Source organism: Sinohyriopsis cumingii, chromosome 6, assembly GCF_028554795.1.
Source record: "Sinohyriopsis cumingii isolate HCF-2022 chromosome 6, ASM2855479v2, whole genome shotgun sequence".
In the NCBI taxonomy this organism is placed as follows: Eukaryota; Metazoa; Mollusca; class Bivalvia; order Unionida; family Unionidae; genus Sinohyriopsis; species Sinohyriopsis cumingii.
In genome coordinates this window covers 91,109,106-91,136,698 of record NC_142966.1, presented here as the reverse complement: position 1 = coordinate 91,136,698, position 27,593 = coordinate 91,109,106, and the positions used below count along the sequence as shown (strand labels likewise).

The 27,593-nt window shown below is 33.8% G+C and overlaps 1 protein-coding gene across 2 annotated transcripts in view; it reads left to right on the top strand.

Moving 5' to 3' along the window:
- The first annotated feature begins 3,640 nt into the window (after nt 1-3,640).
- Nucleotides 3,641-27,593, top strand: part of LOC149797434 (STAGA complex 65 subunit gamma-like) — a 54,057-nt gene continuing 30,104 nt past the window's right edge. For both annotated transcript variants that reach the window (XM_089962230.1, XM_089962231.1), the window contains exons 1-5: nt 3,641-3,888; nt 14,874-15,038; nt 19,618-19,741; nt 20,733-20,851; nt 25,429-25,538. In XM_089962230.1, the coding sequence (XP_089818356.1) occupies nt 3,815-3,888; nt 14,874-15,038; nt 19,618-19,741; nt 20,733-20,851; nt 25,429-25,538 (592 nt within the window). In that variant the 5' untranslated portion in view covers nt 3,641-3,814. The remainder of the gene's footprint in view (nt 3,889-14,873; nt 15,039-19,617; nt 19,742-20,732; nt 20,852-25,428; nt 25,539-27,593) is intronic.

The following is a 27,593-nucleotide window of genomic DNA, read 5'->3' as shown; positions in this document are numbered from 1 at the left end:
CAATAGTATTTATTTAACTGCTCTGGTGGCCTAGTGGTTAGTGCGTCTGCCTCAGATGCGGGAGGTCATGGGTTCGATATCCGGCCGAGTCATACCAAAGACTTACAAAAATGTTACTAACAGCTGCCTCGCTTGGCGCTCAGCATTAAGAGGTTAGTGTTAGGACTGGCCAGCCTGGTGTCAGTATAATGTGACTGGGTGAGACATCATGCTACATGTCTGCTGCATGATGCCCCAGTGCTAGACATCACTATAAACGGCCACATTGCAGACATCGTAGCGATATGACTGAACAATTTTTAAAGTTACGTTAAAAATCCAAATCACATCACACACATCACATTACAATAGTATTTAGAATGTCCCCCCCCCCATTTTTTTTAGCATATATTCATCATACAACAGCTTGGAATAACCCCCATAACCATAAAATACAAGTCTATGGGTAAAATTCCATTAGACATGTACTATTCATCTTATGCAACATTTCCCCTCTAGGTCTCTCCTACCTTGTCAATAGACATTAGACTATTACTATCCTTGTCAATAGTCTTTTTAGGATTAAATTCCATAAAAGGCATGCAGGCATAATGCATCAAGTTTGAACAAACACCTTAGGCTGTGACATATAGTAGCAGTCTCTTTAGATTTTTGTAATGTTTCAAATATTCATTTTATGCAACAACTCCCTTCAAGACCTTTTGCACCTTTAAATTAACCTTTCCAGGACTGAATTGCAAAATATTACATGCAAGCATTGTGAAGAAAAACAATAACCCCAATAAGTTATATGGGACAAAAGAAACAAGATCTTTAGACTTTTTATATCTTCCAAATTTTCATTTGTTGCAAAAACTCTTTTGAAGGCCATTCCTACAATGGTCTTTACATGATTAAATTTCAAAAATGGGTGTGCATGCATTGTGCAACACCTCAGAATAACTCTCATAACTGTTAAATATAAGTCTATGGGGCAATACTGAAAATACCTTTAGATCTTTTATATCTTCCAAATATTCTTTCTCTGCAACAATTCCCTTGAAACCTTTCATACCTTTAAATGATTAAATTTCCAGAAATGGCATGCAGGCATCATGCAGCACTTGGAAATATCTTCATGACTGTGAAATTAAACTCATTGGGAGATAGTAAAAATTCCTTTAGATCTTTAATACATTCCAAATATGCTTTTCATGAAATACCTCTGTTTAAGACAGCAGGCAACTATTTGTGGTAGGTTTTATGACTGTGAATCTTTTTCACTGGTCCCTGATTAGATCTTTCTTACATTCAAAATATTCGTTTAAGACTAAATTCTGAGCATTTCCTTAAGACATCATTGAACAGCTAGGTGTAACCTTCATTACTATGAAATATTTTCCTCCCATCAGGAAAAGTTTCCTCAGTGACTATCTATTTTACAAATAGTTATATGCAAGATTCTTGAAAAAAAGTATTGATTCAGTCATTTCCAGAAACATGGAATCAAACTTGTTACAAATATAATACAAAGAAATAATATTAGTGATTAAATAAAAAAAATTAAAAAATAAATAAAGAATAAGAAATAAACAAATAAAAATTGGAATATATTATTTTATTTAATATTTTTCAAACATATTTAAAGTACAAATATTACAACTGCTCTAGAGGCCTAAGTGATTAGAGCTTCTGCCTTGGATTCAGGAGGGCACGGGTTCAAACTTTGGCTGAGTCATACCAAAGACTTATAAAAATGGTACTAGCAGCTGCCTCGCTAGGCACTCAGCATCCAGATGTTAGTGCTAGGACTGGTCAGCCTGGTGTCTGGATAATGTGACCTGCATGATGCTCCAGTGCTAGACATCATGTTAAACTGCCACAATGCATACATTGTAGTGATATGACTGAAAAATTGTTAAAGCTTTGTTAAAAATCCAAATTATGCATACACACATACACACACACAAATATTACAAATATTTTTGTTCAAACATATATTTCAGGTACAAATATTTTTGTTGAACATCTTTCAAGTACAATTATTTTAAAAAAAATGACATGAAAAAGAAAAACCATATATATTGTTACAAGTCTATGCTTTTAAAATAAGTAACAGAAAAGAGTGAAAGACAACAAGCTTTGTAAAATGTAACAAATAATTTATTTCCCTAGAATACAAAGTGAAAATGAGATAAAAGAACTTATGGTATTGCAAATTAAATTCCAAAATAATCCAAGAATTAAAGACACAAGTCCTAATAATTTAAAGTCCTGCATAAAATTCAGTAAAAGTCCAGAATAAATCCAAAAGCTGAAGGCGATGACATGTCTGTTATAGCTCCTAATGTGTTGATATGCCAACAGTCTTTTGTTGAATCACAGAACTATAATTCCAGGTTTGGATACACTTTAATTTCCGTTGAATGACTCTATCAAAGCACTTTTGTATTTCCAGAGAAAATAATCACTTGAATTCAATAATTTGAAGAAATAAAATTCATCCCAACTGGATACAACATAATACAATTTGAAAGTGCTAAATGTTAAAGCACGAAAGAAATAATCCTTTCAGTTACACACACACACACACACACACACACACACACACACACACACACACATATATATATATATATATATATATATATATATATATATATATATATATATATATATATATATATATATATATATATATATATATATATATATATATATATATATATATATATATATATATATATATATATATATATATATATATATATATATATATATATATATATATATATATATATATATATATATATATATATATATATATAGTTTTCTACTTTACCTCATATCGCAGTTAGCATTCTCTATTAAAATCCTAATGGAAAATAACCTTCTAGAATGATCCTGATGTTTAAAAAATCAAAACCTTAACCTATATTACACTCAGGAAATTCCAAAACTTAGACCCAAATAAACATATTTACTTCTTCTATTAAAAATAATACTGATTTAAACCCATATACATAGAGAATAATGACGCTATGTATTAGTTGTTTAAAATAAAAAAGTCAGTTTGGGTCAAGTAGAAATGAACTAAATTTTGGACAAGGTCAAGTCCAACATACAATGTTACATTACAAAAAAATGTAATGAAATAAAATAAAATAAAACTAACTAACAAACACAGGAAATTAAATATAGATAGATAGGTAGATAGATAGATAGATAGATAGATAGATAGATAGATAGATAGATAGATAGATAGAAATAAAGAAAGAAAGAAAGAAAGATAGATAGATAGATAGATAGATAGAAATAAAGAAAGAAAGAAAGAAAGATAGATAGATAGATAGATAGATAGATAGATAGATAGATAGATCTTTGAAAACTAATATTAAATAATTAGATAGCAGAGTAGTACTTATAATTTGTTTTGTAAAGAGTCTTTATTATTCAGTTTAATACAATTTCAAAGTACAGAGCACACACAAATACACACCGATTAATACCTTTGAGAATAAGGAATTCCAAGTTGTTGCGCGCAATTTCTCGAGATATGGCCTATTGTAAGTTGGAGCCAACGACCATGCAATTTCTCGAGAAGGAGCGCAACAATTTGGAATTCCAAGTTGTTGCGCGCGATTTCTCGAGAAATGTCTTATTCCAAGTTGGAATCCAACAATAATAAAAGAATCCGGAAAGACGTTATTTTTTCTTCGAATTTATAATATCCATGGCATATAATCTTGCATAACGTATTTATTTCGTTATCAGTAAGAATAGCTGAATAAATTGTTACATAATAAACACGGTTAGACGACACAATAAATGATTTATGGATAGCTTGGATGATGCACCTATTTTCGTTGTGAGCGATTTTGTAAAACCTATTCAACTGCCAGACCTCGGGTAATCGTAATTGCTAATTGTGATCATATGTAATCCAATACCATGTTTCTAAATAATCACAGGATAAGCTAAGATTTATTCAGCATGTTGCACTTTGGTTGAGCTGTCAAGAGGACATTTTATGTAGCGTTGTCCTCCTATAATGATCAAAATATGGAGATTTGTGAAATTTTTGGGACGGTTTGGAGTTGGAAAATGTCCCCTGGGCGCATCCAATGTGCAACACTGCCACACAGTATACTGACAAGTGCTTTTTGAGGCAGGTACAGCAATACCAAAATAATATAAAAATTAAGATTTAATGCAGTGATGTACTTAATTGTAAGGATGACACCAAACGTAAATGAATACTCATCTCCTTATTTCCATTTTTGTGTGCAGGCATTAGAAAACTTATAAATATGTAAAATTATATGCACACATACATTTTAGAGAATACATATTATTTTGAAAATGCACCCATAAATATCACGGTTTCCAAACATGGACATACCCCATGTTCTCAAAGAGAATATATATCTCTGTATGATATCTTCTTAAAATCAATATCACTTTAATAAATCAGGTAACCAGTTTGTCATCTATTATGTAAGATTCAGATCACATGATTACCATATTTGTCAGAAGCAAATCTATGGTAACATATAGGAGTCAAACTGTGAAGTATGTTAATGTTGTTTTCAGGTGGCTTTCATAACTGATAGGTGTTAGCTTTAAAACTTTATTGTACACAATCACTACTTTTTGTTTGAACAGGTAGAGTTGTTTAAACAGTCTGTGGTCGACATGACTTTCATGCTCATGTTTGTGTGCCCATTCTCACAATCACGGTGTCACTCCCCTTTCATAGATGGTTACAGATACATTGCTTTTATTCTCTCTGATAAGATGCTGTTGTTGGATGAGGGCCATAGTAGTAGTGTCATTTGTCAAGTTGATTTAAACTTTGTGCAGCTTATACATCTAGTTTCCAATGTTAGGACAAGTATGTGCCATGGTACAGATATTTTGTTTGTATTACCATGATATCAAAGTAACTCCAATTGTATAACCTGGAATCTACATGGCGTCTATTTATTGATCATTTCCCATAATTATCTTATTTAAACTGGAAATTAAATGCACTTTAATAAATAACAAAGAACCACAAGTATACATATCTAGTATCTTGAAGATGAGTATATTTATTTACTTGTTTGCCAATCCCTGTGATGAGACTATTTATTTTCTACTACTCATGTGGACTGAGTGGTTAGAGCATCTGCCTTGGATGCATAGGTCATGGGTTCAAACCATGGCCGAGTCATACCAAAGACTTATAAAAATGGTTCACCAGCAGCTGCCTCACTAGATGCTCAGCATTAAGAGAATAGTTTAGGACGGGTTGGCCTGGTGTCAGGATAATGTCACTTGATGGGACATGATCCTACATATTTGTGGCATGATGCCCCAGTGCTAGACATAGCTATAAACTGCCACAATGCAGACATCGTAGCACTATGACTGCAAAATTGTTAAAGCTATGTTAAAATCCAAATCACACACACTTTTTATTTTCCTTGCAATAATTATAGGTTACTGCATTTGTATGGGAAAATATGAACAAGTTTTTGGGATATAATACTGCACGACCTGGAGAGTGCAGTATATCCATCCGAAAAAACGAGTTCATATTTTCCCATACAAATGCAGTAACCTTTTTATTATATGCTCATTTTCTTATTCTACCTAAGGCTTAATTATAAAAACAAAATACACTACAAGAAACAATGAAAATGAATATATTCCGTATCCCAAACTAAATACACAAGCGCATATTCATCATTACACAACATTATTACTGCGCACATAACTCCTCCCAGATAAATTTGAACTTAGTTGCACGCTTGACATAACTTTCAAAAGAAAAGGGCGTGTCTAGTTAAAATTGAAATTTGGAGTCATATTGTGAATGAATGTGCATTGCAGTAACTTTTCCATTTGATCTGGAATGAATAGATTTTGGTATTTTTTTCAATTCTACGAAATTTCATGACTATGGACTGGATTTGTATGTGACAATACCACATGAAATATGTGGGATTGAAGAAGCTAGGTAGAAGCGTGTTGACATCTACAGATGTGTTTCTGTTTCTGTCATTGAATATTTGAAATCAAATAAGTGGGAAAAATAAGAAGTCTTTCAATTGCAATTATCAAAAGAATGCTATGGAATTTAATACTTATTTCATTTTTAGTGCAGTAAGGAGGATGTAATTGCACTTATCATCGAAATTACAGTACAGTTTTGAAATGTGTAATCAAGATTGAGAACCTATGACACGGCTCATGTAATTTGGATTTGCAGAACTAAGAAAGTACATTTTGAGGAAATTCAGGATGTAAAACTAAGTATATTTTTTTGCCATTCTTGTCACCAGCTAAAGAAGACAGTATATGACTTGTCACTTGTATGTTATTTGTAAAGACCTATTTTATGCATCTGTTGTATACTGTAGCTAGCCTAAATCCGAAACATTGTATCAACATAGAATGTGACAAAGCAGTTGGTATGTGGTAGTCCACAAAACATGTTTTAGTTCATTCAGAAACAAATTTAAACAACCAGAACGTAAAACGCCTCTTACACAAGTGTACATGATTTGTTTACAAATCAAAATTGCTGGCGTCTGCGTTCAATGTTTGTTTACAGTAGAAAGTAGTTCCTTTATGCACGTGAATGCTATATGTGTATTGGTGCATGGGTTCAGTATCGGGTAATACTACACGATTCTGACAATGTAAAAAGTTAATGGAGAAAAAAATGAGCATATAATAATTCAGAATATGGCTGCATTTTTGTGTTACCAGTATATAACATTGGATTACAAATGCTCATTCATTGTGAAATATATAGTATTACAGCAAGAGAAGAAAATATTAAGGTAACCGAGAACCACGATAATTGTGCTTGTTTGTTATGTTTCATCCATAACAATTCTCAGTGGCTTTCCCTTGCCACTCTTTAATTTTGCATGCGGCTCGAAAGAATCAGGGAAAAGATTACATTTACTTTTCTGCAGTAATTTATTTAATTAGCTGAATTCCATTTCAGATCAATACAAATTTGCTTAAACACTAAAAAAATAAATAAATGACCATCTTCCTTTCACTATTTTCATTTCATCTTTAAACAACACAGCACAGCATACTACATTCAGTTTGTCTAAAACAACAGCCGGTTTAGAATCAGGCTCCCCCCCCCCATGTAAGATCAGCTGTCTGTCCTTGTTTCTTATTGCCGACCTCAAGCACTTTTCCCCATGCGTAAAAAAAAGACCTGCTTGAAGTACTTATAAATCAGTGCAATATGAGACACATTTTTTGGCCTTATTAGGCAGCAGGAATTGATTAACAAGAGTCTTAATCTCCATATCTGCTAAAGTACACAGCTTCACCTAATCTTAAGTTGCATATACTTTGTTAGATAGCCTTACTATATGATTGATGATGTGTAGAAATGTATGAAATAAAAGGTTTTGGACTTTTAGTGAAGGTTTAGACTAAAAAAATGTAAGATTGTTATACTGTAATTTTATTCAATATTGTTACCTATTAGCAAGAACCATAACTCAGTAGTGTTAGCAATGACTTGCAGGGTGTAGTTTTCACAATGCTCATTTGAACTCAGTTGGTGTAATGACCAAAGTGTGTACATAAACCCTTTCATATATTCATGTTCCTAAATGTTATACATGTAGTTTTATGTACATTAAGTAACTCTAGATGAGTCCTCATTAAATTACTGTTACATTGGACTTGTTTGCCAGGAAATTTTAACATAAATATTTTGAGCAGTTATGAAGACTTGTTTGTCATATTATTGATCTGTGTATGTTGCAAACAAAAGGGAGCAAATAACTAGGTATGAAGTATAAAAATGTTAACTGTAAATTCAGGCCTGGTGAGAAAAAAATTCTTCTGTAGAACATTTTGAAGACTCCAACATCATTTGTTTCCATATGAGTTACCTAAGCTGAAAAGACAGGGACATATTGATAAATCAGGACAGTGCATGTGTAAATTGTATATGGCTATTTTTGGATACTTCAGCCTATGTTTCATTTGAATTTTTTGTTTCAATGTCTGTTATTGTAATAAAAAAACAAGAAAATTTCTGAATGATGTGTAGCCTGAGAAAATGGTTCAGCTGCACCTTATATGTAGCCTGTTGCAAAGCAGTAACCCACAGTGGCAGACATCGAGCCTTAAGACTTGTATCCTGTTGCAAAGCACTAGCCCACAGTTACATAGAGTCTTAAGTCTTGTATCCTGTTGCAAAGTAATAGCCCACAGTGGCAGACATGGAGCCTTAAGTCTTGTATCCTTTTGCAAATCAATAGCCCACAGTGGCAGACACAGCCTCTAGTCTTGTATTCTGTTGCAAAGCAATAGCCCACAGTGGCAGACATGGAGCCTTAAATCTTGTATCCTTTTGCAAAGCAATAGCCCAAAGTGGCAGACACAGAGCCATATGTATTGTATCCTGTTGCAAAGCAATAACCTACAGTGGCAGACATGGAGCCTTAAGCCTTAAGTCTTGTATCCTGTTGCAAAGCACTAGCCCACAGTGGCAGACACAGAGCCATGTCTTGCATGAGCTGGTACAGAATAAAAAGGCAACATTTTGGGTTGAAATTATGGAGCTTAACTCCTTGTTTGCTCTTAATAATATTTTTGCATTTTTTACAAGATTTCTCAATATGTTGCAATACTCATTCCTTATTGTAATATGCTGCAGTACAAAACTTCTTTAATACCCAACCCTATTGGCAGAGGAAATGGTAACTAAGTAGCTTTTCCAAAGACAAATCAAGGCAGCTGACCTTGTCTGGCATGAGTGGGTAACAGGCCCTGGGGCAGTTATATACTTACAGAGTCTTCATAAGTCTAGGATAAAAGTTCTCACACTTCTTTTGACACAAAAATGGTAATGGTAGTTACAAGACTACAATGTTTTGAGTTATTCAGGCTCGTATCAGTTTAGACAGCTTACAAAAACAACAACACAAATGCGAAGAGAAAACATAAACTGTTTACATGATTGAAAGACTGTATATTGGCAAAATAAGTTAATTAATCAATAAAAATCAAATGGAAAAATATTATGAAACTGTGCCACCTACATGTCTAATTTTTGTTGGAGTCAGAATAAGAAAAATATAATATAAGGTAGAGTGATTTGTTTATATGCATGTTATCTGTATGGTTTACCAAGTTATGGCATGCAATGGAGATAAAAGTTATAGCAAATAAATCCCATAATATCACAGTTTATGAAGAAAATGTCAGAACACATACTGTATTATATAATGAATGTACTGATCATAGGCAATGCAACAAATTATTGGAGTTAAGAAGATAATTTGAATCAACTTCAGAACATTGACTGTAGGGCATTGCTGTCAAAAAAATGATTGATAAACTTTTCAATTGTAGAGGAATTAATCACTGTCTTCTCCAGTATTTTAATTTTTAAAAAAAACAAAAACATTTTACCTCATCAGAAGTTTTGATATTAGATATAAATTTCAGTTCACTAGGTAAATCATTCCAGGATTCGTATGCAGTATAAGTAAATGATTTTGAACCAGAATTTGTTATAGCAGGAATTATGTAGTTGACATGTCTGAATGATGTAAATGTGTACAATATGAATTACTGTTTATAACAAACTTACAATTTTGAAGGGGCCCAGAGTGGCTGAGTGGTCTAAGGCACTATCCGTTATGGATCACTGCCATCTCACCTCTGTCTGCATAGGTTTGAGTCTCGGATTCGGCCAATGTGGATATGTGAGAAAGCTTGCCAGTAGCTTCTTGTGGGTTGGTGGTTCTTTCTGGGGTTTTCCCGGGTTCTTCCTCCACCATTAATACTGGCTGCCATATATAGCCTATTGTGTGCTGAAAAATGGCGTTAAACCCTTTCAACAACAACAACAATTTTGAACTGTATATAAAGGATCTGTACAATTGACAATCAGATAAACATGTTTATAAAGGATCTGTACCATTGTCAATTAGATAAACATTTATAGGATCTGTACCATTGACAATCAGATAAACATGTTTATAAAGGATCTGTACCATTGATAATTAGATAAACATGTAGATAAAGGATTTGTACCATTGACAATTAGATAAACATATATATATAAAGGATATGTACTATTGACAATTAAATAAACATGTTTATAAAGGATATGTACTATTGACAATTAGATAAGCATGTTTATAAAGGATATGTACCATCGACAATTATATAAACATGTAGATAAAGGATCTGTACCAGTGACAATTATATAAAAATGTAGATAAAGGATTTGTACCATTGACAATTAGATAAACATATATATAAAGGATATGTACTATTGACAATTAGATAAACATGTTTATAAAGGATATGTACCATCGACAATTATATAAACATGTAGATAAAGGATCTGTACCATTGACAATTATATAAACATGTAGATAAAGGATCTGTACCATTGACAATTAGATAAACATGTAGATAAAGGATATGTACCATTGACAGTTAGAAAGACATGTAGATAAAGGATCTGTACCATTGACAATTAGATAAACATGTAGATAAAGGATCTGTACCATTGACAATTAGACAAACATTTATAGGACCTGTACTTTTGACAAGTAGACAAACATTTATAGGACCTGTACCTTTGACAATTAGACAAACATGGATAAAGGATTGGTACCATTGACAAATAAACATGTGGATAAAGGATCTGTATTATTGAAAATTAGATAAAGTAGATAAAGGATCTGTATCACTGACAATCAGATAAACATGTAGAGAAGGATCTGTACCATTGACACTCAGGTAAACATGTTTATAAAGGATCTGTACCATTGACAGTTAGATAAACAGATAAAGGATCTGTACTACGACAATCAGATAAACATGTAGATATTGGATCTGTACCATTGACAGATAAACATGTAGATAAAGGATCTGTACCATTGACAATTAGATAAACATTTATAGGATCTGTACCATTGAGAATTAGATAAATATTTATAGGATCTGTACCACTGACAAATAGATAAACATGTTTATAAAGGATCTGTACCATTGACAATTAGATAAACATATAGATAAAGGATCTGTACCATTGACAATTAGATAAACATGTGGATAAAGGATAGGTACCATTGACAATTAGATAAACATGTTTATAAAGGATCTGTACCGTTGACATTTAGATACACATGTTTATAAAAGGTCTGTACCAATGACAAATAGGTAATGTATATAAAGGATCTGTACCATTGACAACGAGTAAAAGCATTGTTTAGTTTTAGTTGATATACTTTGTTTTTAGATTGTTGGCATTGGATTAAATTAGTTAATTCAGTATTAATATACAATCTTGGTTTAAATCCAAGAAAAAAAATTGATAATTTTGTTTTGATTAGTTTGCAGTCTATTTATAATTTTCTTTGATAGATTTGAGCACCAGAAAAAAACTTGAATAATTAAAATGACACTGAACAAGGGCACCTGCCATTAACTTTCTTTTGTTGTTAGTTTAATATCTTTAATTTCTGAAAAGAAACTTTAAGTGTTGCATTCAACATTTAAATGGTACTTCTTCCCATCAGTTAAACATGTATCATTGTCAGCATAAAAAACTGAATTTATTACTAATATGTCTGATTCATGTAATATTTAAGCTATTTCTTTTTTCTTAATTTTTTTCTTGGTTCCAAATGGAATGGATTCTGTTTTGCCTGAGGGATAATTATTATGAATAATCCAGCCCTAGTTCCATGTTTAGACACATCTCAAATGAATCAATATCTGGGTCATAAAATATAACAGCAGAATCATTAGCATGAAGAAATAAACTAATGCCAATAGTTCTAGCCATGTCATTAACATGAAAATGAGCAAAGGACAAAGTATAAATCCTTGGGGAAGCCCCCAAATGAAGTTGTAGCACAGGAGGAATCATTATATGAGTACCCATTAACTGCTGTCTGCTGGTCAAACAAGGTTTAAACCACTGAACTGACATAGAGTTAAGACCAATGGCTATTTTTACTTCTTTTAAAAGTGTATGGTAATCAGCAGTATCAAAATCTTTCTGTAAGTCAAGTAAAATCATGCCAGTAAAAAATTGCCTTTATCTAGTATAATGAATTAAACAAGTACCTGCTGAAACATCAGACTGAAATTCAGATTGATTTGTTTTGTTGAGATAAGACTCCAGTTTATCATACATTACCAATACTTTGGAAATAATACTTATATGGACACCTGATGATAATTTTCTACTTTAGCTTTGTCAGTCTTTATGTAAAGGCATTGGTCAGGCAGGTCATCCAGGGCCTGACCAGTAATAATAGATAAGTTAATGATATGCATTATAACTGTGCTATTTCCTTCTCCACCATCCTTTATGAAATATACTGTCACAGAATCATATCTTTGTAGCCTTGCTGGTACTAATTGTTTTTAAGATATTTCATTACTTTGGATACCACGCAATATAAAGAGAGAAACATATTCTGAAACTTTATAACTAATATAATAATTTGGTCAGAGTTAAAAGTTGACTGAGTCTTATACCATGGTAGGAAATAAAGTAAAATATGTCTGCCACATGAACATTAATGAAACAAATATTTTTATCTATTCAGAAACCAATATTACTTGGAGCATTGTGATTTTTATAATGCTTTCCAGATAATTTTAACATGGCATTATTTTGGTTACAAGTAACTATAAACTATAATGTGCGTTTGTGTGTGTTTTGGATTTTTAACAGCTTTAAATAAGTTTTAGTCATATCGCTACGATGTCTGCAGTGTGACAGTTTATAGTGATGTCTAGCACTGGGACATCATGCTACAGACATGTAGCATGATGTCCCACCCAGTCACATTATCCTGACACCAGGCTGACCAGTCCTAACACTAACCTCTTAATGCTTAATGCCAAGCGAGGCAGCTGCTAGTACCATTTCTATAAGTCTTTGGTATGACTCAGTGGGGGTTCGACCTGCAACCTCCTGCATCTGAGGTGGACACTTAAGCCACCGGAGCGGTAAACTAAATTACACTCGGAGGATTACTTTTTGGATTATGACATGATTACATCATTGTAAACATTTGTTTACAATTTGAACTAGCCTGAGTTTAAAATGTCTCAAAATTTAATGGTAAACAGAGCCACACTCAGATCAGACTGGGTGGGACATCATGCTACATGTCTGTAGCATGATGTCCCAGTGCTAGACATCACTATAAGCTGTCACACTGCAGACATTGTAGCGATATGACTAAAACTTTTTTAAAAATCCAAAACACACACAAACGCACATTATAGTTTACAGTTACTTGTAAACAGGTATGTTATACAAGAATGGTATGACTGCAATTTTAAAATTGACTTCATTTGCCTTGATAAATATGGCCACCACAGCAGCCATCTTTAAAATCTTGTTATTGATACTTATAAATAGAAAGTCATCTTGCCATGGGATTTTCATACAATGTCTTCGTATAATGTCTAGTTGGTAAATGAAAATGGTGCTGCCTGCACAGCCATTATTGCCACCACAGTGGTCATCTTGAAAACCTTGTTATTGTTACTCTTCCTGAATGGATGGTTGTATCAACATAAGTTTGTTATTGACAGACTTCTTATGATGATTTATTGGTCCTAAATAAAAATGGGCCTCAAGTAGCAAAGCAGCTTCCATTTACAGATCAACAGATCACTCATTTTCTCACTCTGTCCAGATATGTCTGAGTATGTAGACATGTGAGTGCACTTGTTTGTGGCTCTATGTGTGTTGTTGGTTCTTCCTCCTTTTGACTGCCATGTATAGCCTATTGTATGATGAAAAATGGCATTAAACCCCACAAAATCAAACAAGACTTACATGAAAACTTTGCTGCTCTGATATCCAATATGACCACTGGCCATATTGAAAATTTTATAACTATCCTGGCTGAATTGTAATATTAACATGGAATTTTCTTTGAAAGACTTCTTAAAGTGTCTAGTTGGCTGCATATGAAATTGTTGCTGATCTGACCTCAACGTGATTATGACAATGATCATCTTGCAAATCATTATTGTTACTAATGGCTTATCATATTTCCCCAAAAAACTTTTTCATATGATGCATAAATGGAAATGGTACCAACCTGATATCCAAGATGGCCTCCATGCCAGCAATCTTGAAAATCTTGTTTCACTATTTCTTCAAAATGGAAAGTCATATCACCATGGAGTTTTCTGTGTGTCAGTGGTTATCATTATTGTGATAAATTATATCTCTCTATTTGTATGACTAGACACTTTGACTCAGTGGTTATCATGCCAGACTCCTGACAGGAAGGGTTTAGGTTTGAATCCTACCATCAGATCAGGCCAGACTGGTTACCATGGTGTGTCCCAGAAAAAGCCACTTTAATTGCCTTGACACCTAAGTAACACTAATGTGTTGCTATGCTATAAAACATCAAACCAAACCAAAATAATATGCCTCTGTGTCTGCTAATTGATTCTTTTTGATACCAGAATACTGTATAGACTCCATGGATTAGGACTGTGTGTATCTTGTACTATTTTGTTGTTGTTGTTGTGGGGTTTAATGCCATTTTTCAGCACACGATAGGCTATGTATGGCAGCCAGTATTAATGGTAGAGGAAGAACCCGGGAAAACCTCGGGATAAACCACCGAGCCACGAGAAGCTACTGGCAAACTTTCTCACATACCCACGTTGGCCGAATCCTAGACTTGAACCCACGCAGACAGAGGTGAGATGGCAGTGATCTGTAATGGAGAGCGCTTTAGACCACTTGGCCACTCGGGGGCCCTTGTACTATTTTGTAAACAGCACTGGTTTAGTTTATAATGGTATATGAATGAAGAACTCGTTTTCACTTTCTATCATTTGACATGCAGGATAGCCAGCATGTCTGCCTTGTGGGGAGAGATTCCTGTTGTGCCCGATACTGATTCAGGGATAGCAGCTATTGAGAGAGAGCAGTTGACTAAACTGAGACCGATGGAAGTGGAAGGGCCCAGATTACACCAACCCTCCAGTAGACACTATCCTCCAACAAATGAGTAAGCTATGAGTAGTTCATTTGAAATATCATCACTTTGTACCTCAGTTGGCCTGAGTTTGATACCTAGAGTAATAATTTGCAAAGATTAGTTAGTGTTTTTTTTTTTTTTTTACATTATATTCAACATAACCACCAACAGGATTGCTGGGAGAGGTTATAAGTAAATGAAAGTAAGCTGGATCTATCTATATCACTGTTAGTTCTGAAACAAGTTATTTTATGAATACAGGTGACACTTGCTGTATTCCAAGTCGACTCACCCACTTTCATTTTAATGACACTTCAGTTTGCACTGCTGTGCTCATTTTTACACACTGCTGGCACCATGTGCTGTGACTCGAAAATCATGCATCAATAATCATTACTTGAAAACTCAGAGGTGTAATTTGCCCATGAACTTTCTTAATTTACAAGTATCCTATGGAAAAATTACTTTCAATTTACACCAGTTTTGATTTATGCCATAATCTCTGGAATACATCAGTGGCATAAATTGAGCATCACCTGTAGTTCCTGTCATATTATTATATAGCACATCATTGCTAGCCAAGGATCTGATATGTTAACCCTATCTACACCTTGGCAGATCAAGCAGATTTTTAGTGCTATGTAGTATAGTGACATCTATTGGATTTCATGAGTTGCCTCCCTTAGTATGTAATGCCAACTAACCAATAGTGTGTAACAATGGAGTATTGTATATTGTCCAAAAATGGTGGAGGCAATTGACTTCAAAAGGATACTTTGTAAGTTTAACATTGAAAGTATGACTACCAGAGAGAAACTGTTACATGTGTATTTTAACAAAGTAAAATTGTTTGCAAAAATGTGTTAGCATGTCTTTTATAAAACATAAAGTTTCCCATGCTTTTTGGGGTGCTTCCATTGTCAGATTCTTCAGTTTTGGATTTGTGAAGTAATTGCATTTGGTCCTCAATTTCATAATACCTAAATGGAAATGATTGGTTTTGAAAAATGCCAGAACTTTCCATGCATATGTCTAAACATCCTTTGCCATGTTTCTTGTGAATAACAAAAACCAAAATATTTGTACCATTCATTATACGATGGTCAGATTTGGATGGTGACTTTCCTCTGGGGTTTTGGTTTGCTGGAAGGATTCCAAATCCTGGGTCAAGGTTTAAGGTGAAAAATATGTAATATGTTCATCCTTCTTTCATGTTTTATTTTCATTTTGGTACAGATCTTAAATTACTCCAGATATATCATGCATGGAACATTGTTCATGGTTGACCCCCGGAATTCTGGGCAAGGAAGGGAAACAAACAGGTTACTGGGGTCAGAAGCTTATATCACTTGAATATGTAATTTTTGGTGTCAAAATCATTGAGTATTCATGCATTGAATGGATTCAAACCCTTTCATTGACCAATGGGGCCCAAGGGCAGAAGTTGCAAGGTCCCCCAAAAAAGGTAACTAAACCATGTTGTCATGGGTATTAAAAAAATGAATGCTTTTGAGATGTTTATAACTGCAAAAAAGTATCTCTTCTTGCATGGGTATTAAACTTGGATAGTAATTTCCCAGTGGGATACAAGTTTTCCAAATTTCAGTGGAACCCCAGTTTCCCAACTTACTTCCTCCCCTTAAGAGCCTCAGAGCAGGGATATAAGGTAAAAATGTACTGCCCTTTGACTGTTGATTATGTTTTGTGTTTTTTTTCTCATCATTTTGTTATAGCTCTTTTTAATAACTCGGTATATATCATCTATGTTATAAAGCATTTTTGGTCTTTGGTCTCTTTAATATGGGATTCAAGATATTTAAAAAATGAGATGTCATCAGAACATGTCTTCATGGTCTTTGATAATATTTCATCATTGATAAGTTACAGAGGGTAAGAGGCAAGGGATTTAAAAGAATGAAAGAATTGTTACAGCGCTATAGATGGTATAAAGAATTACATTTTGTTTTTTAGCTCTACTGATCATAGACCAGAAGAGCTTACGGGATGGTTTGTTTTCCGTTGTCCATCATATTATGACTCTATGGTCATGAATAAGTAATGGAAAAGAGTGGGAAGTTTAAAGCTTTGTAAAATTCAAAAAATAATTTATTTCCATTTAATTCAAAGTGAAAATGTAAAAGAACTTATGGTATTGCGAATTAAATCCAAATAATTCTAGAACTACTAACACAAGTCCTAATGAATAAAGGTCTGAATAAACTTGAGTTTCCAACATCAAAGGTGTTGAGGTGCCTTTAGTCGCCTGTAGTCCTAATGTACTAATGTACCAATGGCTTAAATTGTAATAATGTGCCAACAGTCTTTTGGTGAATCACAGTAATATAATCTAAGGTTTCCTTGTTTGAATTCACTATAATTCCCAATTAATGTCTTTCTCCAAGAATATTATTGAGCACTTTATATTTCCAGTGAATAAATAATTTGAATAATTTAACTCCAGCCCAAATGAAATACTGAACAGAACAATTGAGTCAGCCTCAAGATGAATAAATAATTTTCCCAGTAAACAAGATGGAACGCCCTCTACTTGACCTAGGTCACAATTACCAGTTCTAAAAAACTATTACTTAATGGAAAATTCCATTCTAGAACATTCTGTTACAAAAATTATAATAAAAAACATGGTAAACACAATGTCCTTGACTCAAACCAAATTAAATATGTTTACTTCTTTTGATAATGATCTTAATATTAAACCCACACTTTCAGAAAAAATATTAGCTATGTATTAGTTGTTTACAGAATAATGTTAAAAAATCAATGATCCTGTTCAAGTAGAAAATGAACTTTATTTTGGACAAGACACAATTGTACATAAGCCATAGCATATAATGAATTAAAAAAACAAACAAATAATGCAAGTGAAATACACATAACAATCATCTGTTGTCTATCCTTGCGATAAGTTTGTTATTGCTAAACTATTTTGAGGATTACCCTGTAATTTTAGTTGGCCCTAAATGAAACTGGTGCCACACTGATGTCCCATATGGCCACAACAATGATCATCTTGAAAATATTGTTATCATTACTGATATCAGAATGGAGTTTGAACTTAAAAACTTCTTATGATGTCTGGACAATCCTGATGAAGAATTGGTTGAATCTGATGTCCAGTATTACTGCCACAGGAGCCATCTTGAACATCTTGTTATCGTTAAACCTTATGAATGGAAAGTCATATTGAGATGCAGTTTTCACCAGAAACTTCTTGAATTTATTTGGTTGATTTTAAAGGAAAAATGGTGCCAGTCTGTTATCCAATATGTCTATCACAGCAGCCATCTTGAAAATCATGTTATGGCTTCTCCTTCATAATGGATGCTCATGTCAGCATGGGATTTTCACTAAAACACTTCTTATGATTTGTTTGTTCCTCATTGAAAATGGTGCCTTTCTGATTGAAATATGGCTGTCACATTGGCCATCTTTGAAACCTTGTTATTACTACTTCTTCTGTCATAATTGCCATGAATTTTTCATCAGAAGACTTTTTATGTATCTACTTAGTTGTATATGAAAATGGTCCTGATGTGATGGCCAAACAGCAGCCATCTTGAAAATCTTGTTATTGCTGCAATGGAATAGATGGTCATTTGAACATGAAGCTTTCATCATAGAACTCTTATGAACTCAAGTTGCTCCAAGATGTAAATGGTGCTGATTTGATGTCCAGTTTGGCCACACAATGGCCATCTGAGAATTTTGTTATTGCCAATCCTCCTGAATTAAAAGAATGTTGCGATGGGGTTTTCATCAGTATTTAGTCTAGAATGAAAGTGGTGTTGATCTGATGTTGTTGTTGTTGTAGGGTTTAACGCCATTTTTCAGCACATGATAGGCTATACATGGCGGCCAGTATTAATGGTGGAGGAAGAACCCGGGAAAACCCTGGAAAGAACCACCGACTCATGAGAAGCTACTGGCAAGCTTTCTCACATACCCACATTGGCTGAATCCAAGACTCGAACCCATGCATTTATCTGATACCCAATATGGCCACCACAGTGGTCATCTTAATAATAGTTATTACTGCTCTGCCTGAATGTGTGACATGTTTTTGGTATCATGTCTAGTTGGTCTTAATCATGCCATTCAGACATTCAGTATACCTACCACAGTGGTCATCTTAATAATAGTTATTACTGTTCTGCCTGAATGTGTGACATGTTTTTGGTATCATGTCTAGTTGGTCTTAATCATGCCATTCAGACATTCAGTATTCCTACCACAGTGGTCATCTTGAAAATCTGTTGGCACTATTTCCCATGAATGAGTGGTCATATCAGCCTTGAAAGACTCCTTATGATATCTAATTGATCCTAAATGAAAATTGTGCCTATGCAGCATATAATATGACAGTCACAATGGTCATTTTGTAACATACACTGCTTCCAAACAATGGATGTTTTGTAATGGAATATCACTGATTACTATGTTCATTTTACAAACTGAGAATCAGTTATAGTTAGTCATTGAAACAACATACCAGCCCAGCAATGAGCTAGGGAGTCTAGGTTGCTTGCCATTGTCTTCTTACTTTCATTGTGTAGTACATGATTTGTTCAAGTTTTCCATATTTTTGCAGACCTCTTCCTCCAGAGAGTTTTCAAACTGATCCTTTAACTCTCCACACCATCAGACTGATTCAGCATGCTAAGAAATTACGCTCTTTGATTGCAGGTGTTCAGCAGCAGCAACAGGAAAGCCAGGTAATACACAATTACTGTACCATATTCATGATATATCCAGCAATATTAAACATACAAGCAATGACGACAGTAGAGGATCATACATGAGTACTTATATAAAATTCATGCAACAAGTTGATTTACAATTTAGATTATGGAAACAATGCATTAAATCTACACGTTTTGTAATCTGAAATGACCACCTATGTAAGTGTCCATGACTCACATGAAAGACATGGTATGTTGCTTGATTCACTATATAAAAGTAATAGTAATTACAAATCGGTCAGATGTGTCAAATGACCAAACATTTTATTCTGTAATCAATTAAGAACCATCAGATTATTTATCTAGAAATCTTTGATTAACATTATTTCTTAAGCATGTTTCTCCAAACTCCCATGAAGCAAAGTTCAGCGTTTTACTTGTTTTTTATGTATCTCATTTGATGGGGCCTCGAGTGGCCTAGTGGTCTAAAGCACTCTCCATTATGGATCACTGCCATCTCACCTCTGTCTGCATGGGTTCAAGTCTCTGATTCGGCTAATGTGGGTATGTGAGAAAGCTTGCCAGTAGCTTCTCGTAGGTCGGTGGTTCTTTCCGGGGTTCTTCCTCCACCATTAATACTGGTCACCATGTATAGCCTATTGTGTGCTTAAAAATGGCATTAAACCCTACAACAACAACAACAACAACAATCTCATTTGATATTGTGATTGGTTAAACTCAGTCAAGTCAGAAACTGTATTTATATAATCTGGTAGGTGCAATGAACTAATTAAAACTTGGTTTTATTTGAAAATATCATTAACTGTTTATAAAATGATAACCAATTTATTATGATAAAACAACTAATGATATTACAATTTAAGCCTATTCCCAATACTAATTATAGGTAGATATGGATGTAATGAGGATTAGTCCTTTACATTGTGTGATATTGTAAGCGATTGTAATTAAATCCAATATTGATAAAGAAAAGAGGTATTAAAGCATATCTTTTGTTGATAAGGCTGGTGTAGATGCAGACGTTACATTTCCTGTGACACCCCCAATTCCTGAGTACACTGGTCTACCTCGGAGGTCAAAAACACTTGGTCCTGTTCCATTTACACCTATAGACAGAAGCAGGTGAGAGTGCAGATTTCTTTTGATGAACAAGGTTAAAGATAACTTTTCAATCATTGTGTAAAAAGGTGTAAAATATTATGAAATTTAATGTACTTTTTATATATGTTGATTAGAACTGCAGTGACTGTTTTTTTTAAATTTGAGAATAGGTCACTAAATTTTAAGATAAGTTGGAAAACTCGAGTACCTTTTTGAAATAATGGACTATACTCATAGCAAATATATTATTCTTATATCTTTATCAAATGTCCTGACCATGAAATAAACTATAAATTAAATGTTATCATGCTGTCATAAAATCTGAATGATAAGCGCATTCATAAATATAAACACATGGAAAGTTAGCTTCCAGTCCAGCCAGCAGGCTCATACATAACATATGTGGACAAAGATGCAAAGTCTAAGATGCCAGATCTTCTCTTCAAACTATTTTTCTGTTCCTTTGTAATTGATTGGTCCAAATATTATTCCTAAGCAATTAGTTTAGATCAGATCCTAAGTAACTGATTAGTCCTGATTTGTACCTATATAATTGATTAGTCCAAATCTGTTCCTAGGAAATTTATTAGTCCAGATTTGTTCTGAAGAAATTGATTGTTCCTGATTTGTTCCAAAATAATTGATAAGTTCAGATATTTATTTGACCTGCTTTTGAGGGGGAAAAGGGAGGATATCAGTTTAGTGTCCATTTCCATATGTGTGTATGTCCATGCAACAAATTTCTTGTAAATGCAACAACTTTTATTCAGTCTTCATGATAGAATTCTCAAACATGGAATGTGATATTGCTATTGAGTCTACATTTGCAGGAAGGTGTTGGAATTCCAGTAGAATCGCTGGATCCTGAGAAACAGGGGATGGTCAAAGTGGCTAAAACTTAGCATGCCATCAAAGCATATCTTCATTGGTATCAAATAGATAGTAGATTTTAAGCCACTAAATAGCCTCTGGAGACCCACTGCAGGAATCAAGCATAAAAACAAAGGATGTCATGAAACTAACATTCCATAACAGTCAGAAACTTTTTTACAGTCCAAGATACATCTTATGAACTTGGTATTTCAACTTAATTGAAATGGGATATAGGTTAACCATATGGTTTCATACTTCCAATGTGACCCCTTGGTCTGTGGTGATCATGGGGTCATAAATTAGGACATATGCTAAAATATGTGAAATTACTAAATTATATGGATGTCTTGTGTACTACAGTGTACCTCAGTTTCTTCTTCATATTTGTTACCCAAACATAATAGCTTAGGAGAACCATGCTGCAAATCCAGTCCTCCCATGTTAAAGCTGTTAGCTAAATAGTTAAAAGTTATCTGCCCACCTAGGTGGCATTCACTAGGTGATATCCCCTTGGTGCCAGGATTGGCGCCAAATCCCTTGAATTCGTCATTACTACTTCCATTTGTGATAAGTAGAATGATCTCAACAGTCAGAGATGCCTTGCAAAATCTGCTCATACAGCTTGTAAGTTTTCTGCCTCAAAACAAGTTGGGGGAGTTTCATCTTTGAAGGGAAGTCTACTCCATCTATAGATTACTAATTGTTCTGGTCTTCCTATCACTGACGATGTTTTCTAACTTTCTGTATGTTATCACTTCATGGTCTTTACACACACCTGTGTGCCTTTGTTACATGTCTGCATGGGTTGTGATGGTGTCCCCTCACAGATGCTATAGCCATATTGATAAGTGCATGTCTGATGCATGATATAGAAAACCCACTTGGTATTGCTGTATAATTTAGCTGAATCTTGATATGTATAGTTAAGTTTCTATATTATCTTGTCTTTGTGTCTAATTTTATAGTTGTATACATAACACTTTACTGATTATACCTGTATAGAACATTACAGGTAACATTGACTCATAATGGATATTGTAACGCAGACTTCATAAGTATCAATAATGATGCTTCAGTACCTTTCTATTATGAAGGTTTTGTGCGCCATATAGAAAACTCATTTATTTTACTATATAGCTTCCATTGTTGTCAGATATATACAAGTAAGTTTTCTATACATGGTTTAATTAATAGCGTACAGCTCATACTTTTAATTACTATAAGCAATGCTTCAGTGATTTTGCCAGTATAAGCAGTACATTGGCCATCCTATGGGTAATTTCTTACCAGAATTGATTATTTGGCTTCCACTTTGTACATGTTACTGCAAGCATCTCTTCAGTGATTTTGCCTGTATTGGCTGTAGACATTGATGTTCTTACATGTTACTTGTTACTAGAATTGATTATTTGGCATCCACTTTGTACATGTTGTTACTACAAGCATCTCTTCAGTGATTTTACCTGTATTGGCTGTAAAAATTGATGTTCTTACATGTTACTTGTTACTAGAATTGATTATTTGGCATCCGCTTTGTACATGTTGTTACTACAAGCATCTTTTCAGTGATTTTACCTGTATTGGCTGTAAAAATTGATGTTCTTACATGTTACTTGTTACTAGAATTGATTATTTGGCATCCACTTTGTACATGTTGTTACTACAAGCATCTCTTCAGTGATTTTACTTGTATTGGCTGTAAAAATTGATTATTTGGCATCCGATTTTAATCCTCTCATTGACCTTTGGGGTCAAAGAGTTGAGATCAAGGTGTAAATAATATCTTGTCACTAAACCATTTGGTGTGGACAGTAAATTGAAGGCTTCTGAGATTTTTGCCACTGCAAAAACAATGTTTCTTCTATTCATTATATTACTTGCACACATAGTAATTGACATTCCAGAGCAAGACAAGTTACCTGTTAAGTTTTAAAAAAATTCTTCCATCCACAGTCTCTCCACATTCCCACCCTTTCAGTGCTTTAGAGTAGGGTTATAAGTTTAAAAATACTTCTCTGCCTATTTTCTGTTGAATATGTTTTAATCTTCCTTTTGTGTTGATTATGTGTTTATCTTCCTTTTTCCATTAAGTTTCATCTTTTTTCTGTTGATTAGGTTTGTATCATCTTTTTGCCACAGTTTTCAAATAACTGAAGATCTATCATGTATGTCATAATGTCGTTATTGCCCAAAAAGTCCTAAGTGAGGGGTCCAAAGGGGTCAGAAAATAGGATATCACCAAACATGCCATCATGGGTGTCAAATAAAAAGTCTTTGATAGTACTTTAGTACGGAATGATTTTAATCTTTGAAAATTTACAAAGACAGGCAGGGATGTTAAGATCTAAAGTATGATGGTATAAATGTATTAAAGAGTGATGTTTTTAAAAATTTTTAATCAAACTAAACTTGTGTACATGGAGTCATAGTGGGAAGAAACATAATATGTTTGATCGTTGGGTTTGGTGGTGTGGGAAAAAATGTGGGGATTTGTAATAGTGAGTTGGTGATGTGGGAGTAGATATGGGGATTTGAAATAGTGAGTTGGCAGCGTGGGATAGAAGTGGGGATTTGTAATAGTGAGTTGGTGATGTGGAAGTAGATTTTGGGGTTTGTAATAGTGAGTTGTTGTGTGGAAGTAGATGTGGGGATTTGTAATAGTGAGTTGGCAGTGCAGTTGTAGATTTTGGGATTTGTACTAATGTGTTGGTTGTGTGGGAGTTGATGTGGGGATTTGTAATAGTGAGTTGGCAGTGTGGGTGTAGATTTTGAGATTTATAAAAATGAGTTGGCATTAAGGGAGTATATTTTGGGATTTGTAATAGTGAGTTGGTGGTGTGGGAGTTGGTGTGGGGGATTTGTAATAGTGAGTTGACTGGAAGTAGAAGTGGGGATTTGTAATAGTGAATTGGCAGTGTGGGAGTAGCTGTGACGATTTGTAATAGTGAGTTGGCAGTGTGGGAGTAGGTGTGGGGATTTGTAATAGTGAGTTGGCAGTGTGGGAATAGATGTGGGGATTTGTAATTGTGAGTTGGCAGTGTGGGTGTAAATTTTGAGATTTGTAAAATTGAGTTGGCAGCGTGGGAGTAGATTCTGAGATTCGTAATAGTGAGTTGGTGGTGTGGGAGTAGATGTGGGGGATTTGTAATAGTGAGTTGACTGTGTGGAAATAGAAGTGGGGATTTGTAATAGTGAATTGGCAGCGTGGGAATAGATGTGGGGATTTGTAATAGTGAGTTGGCAGTGTGGGAGTAGATGGGATTTGTAATAGTGAGTTTTCAGTGTGGGAGTAGATGTGGGGATTTGTAATAGTGAATTGGCAGTGTGGGAGTAGATGTGGGAATTTGTAATAGTCAGACCTCAAAGTAGCACTACTTCATATTGCTTTCAGTTCAAATCTGAGAGCAATTTCCAAAATCTGGTATTTTATGACAGCATGCCATCAACTTTACTCCAGTCCATTTAATTTCTGATTCTGTCATTTCTTTTTTGTTATCTTTATTTTCTTTAATAAATTATCTTTTTTGGAGTATGCTAATAAAATATATTAAACTCTAGTAATTTTGTGAAGTTTGACATATAGAAATATAACTGCATAGCCCTCACTAAATAAGTGCATGCATTTATTATCCCATTTTTACAGCTGTTTGAACTATAAGGTGATAATGTAATGCAGTACTATCTATAATACTGTGTGATTAATGAGAAACCCGTATATATTTCAGTGACTTTGCAAGAGGAAAGGGAAAACCACCCCCAGTGATTGATGATGTTGCCTGTCGAAAACTACTGAGAAGATCTGTGGCAGCAATATGTGCTCACACAGGATTTGATTGTAAGTTTTTTGTTTGTCTTGAGCTGTATTTAAGTTACTAACTTTTTGTATCATCTATGAATTACAAGACATGTATATCACTTTTCTGGTGGCAGAAGTGATATTTATATTGTTCTTATCATCTTTGACGTTTTTAAGGTTCTTTGGTAAGGTATTAGGAGTCATGTGACTTCTTCAGTGGCTGTTTTCAACTTTGGTACACTATTTGTATATGCCCAAAATTTAAACCTGAATATGCATGGGTGCTTTTCTTGCTTGCGTCAGCAAATTTCGACAGCATCATAATACAGTTGACAGGGCAAAAAAGTATTACAAAGAAAACTTTTTATACAAGACACATCATTCCACTTACCACCTGTTATGCAAGATAATAGTATTCCAAAGAACATGTTTTATATATGGTACAAAGTTCCAAAGAATGCTTGTTATGTAAGGTACAGAGTTCCAAAGAACACTTATTGTACAAGGTCAGCATTCCAAATAATACTTTTTATTAAAAAATACAGTGTTTGTATAACACTAACTTTGTAACATAATATATTACAAGGAACACTTGTTATTCAAGGTACAATATTCCTACAAACACATGTTATGCAAGATTCAGCATTCCAAAGAACATTTGTTATACAAAACATAACATTCAAAGAACACTGGGTATACAAGGTGCTGCATTCCTATAAACACTTGTATGAGAAAAGGATTTTAAAGAACACCTGCTAAACAAGACAGAACATTCCAAAGAATACTTGTTAAAATTCTTTTTTTCTGTGAACACATGTTTTACAAGATAAAGGCTTCCAAAGAACACTTGTTATACAAGATACATCATTCCAAAGAACACTTGTTATACAAGATACATTACTCCAAACAACTCTAGTTATAGAAGATACATCACTCCAAAGAACACTTGTTATACAAGATACATCATTCCAAAGAACACTTGTTATACAAGGTACATCATTCCAAAGAGCACTTGTTATACAAGATACATCATTCCAAAGAACACTTGTTATACAAGATACATTACTCCAAACAACACTTGTTATACAAGATACATCATTCCAAAGAACACTTGTTATACAAGATACATTACTCCAAACAACTCTAGTTATAGAAGATACATCACTCCAAAGAACACTTGTTATACAAGATACATCATTCCAAAGAACACTTGTTATACAAGATACATCATTCCAAAGAACACTTGTTATACAAGATACATTACTCCAAAGAACACTTGTTATACAAGATGCATCACTACAAAGAACACTTGTTATACAAGATACATCATTCCAAAGAACACTTGTTATACAAGATACATTACTCCAAACAACTCTAGTTATAGAAGATACATCACTCCAAAGAACGCTTGTTATACAAGATACATCATTCCAAAGAGCACTTGTTATACAAGATACATCATTCCAAAGAACACTTGTTATACAAGATACATTACTCCAAAGAACACTTGTTATATAAGATGCATCACTACAAAGAACACTTGTTATACAAGATACATCATTCCAAAGAACACTTGTTATATAAGATACATCACTCCAAAGAACACTTTTTATACAAGATACATCACTCCAAAGAACACTTGTTATATAAGATACATCACTCCAAAGAACACTTGTTATACAAGATACATCATTCCAAAGAACACTTGTTATACAAGATACATCATTCCAAAGAACACTTTTTATACAAGATACATCACTCCAAAGAACACTTGTTATATAAGATACATCACTCCAAAGAACACTTTTTATACAAGATACATCACTCCAAAGAACATTTGTTATATAAGATACATCACTCCAAAGAACACTTGTTATACAAGATACATCATTCCAAAGAAAACTTGTTATGCATGATACAGCATTCCAAAGAACTCTTGTTATGCAAGATACATCATTCCAAAGAACACTTTTTATACAAGATACATCACTCCAAAGAACACTTGTTATATAAGATACATTATTCCAGAGAACTCTTGTTATGCAAGATACATCATTCCAAAGAACACTTTTTATACAGGATACATCACTCCAA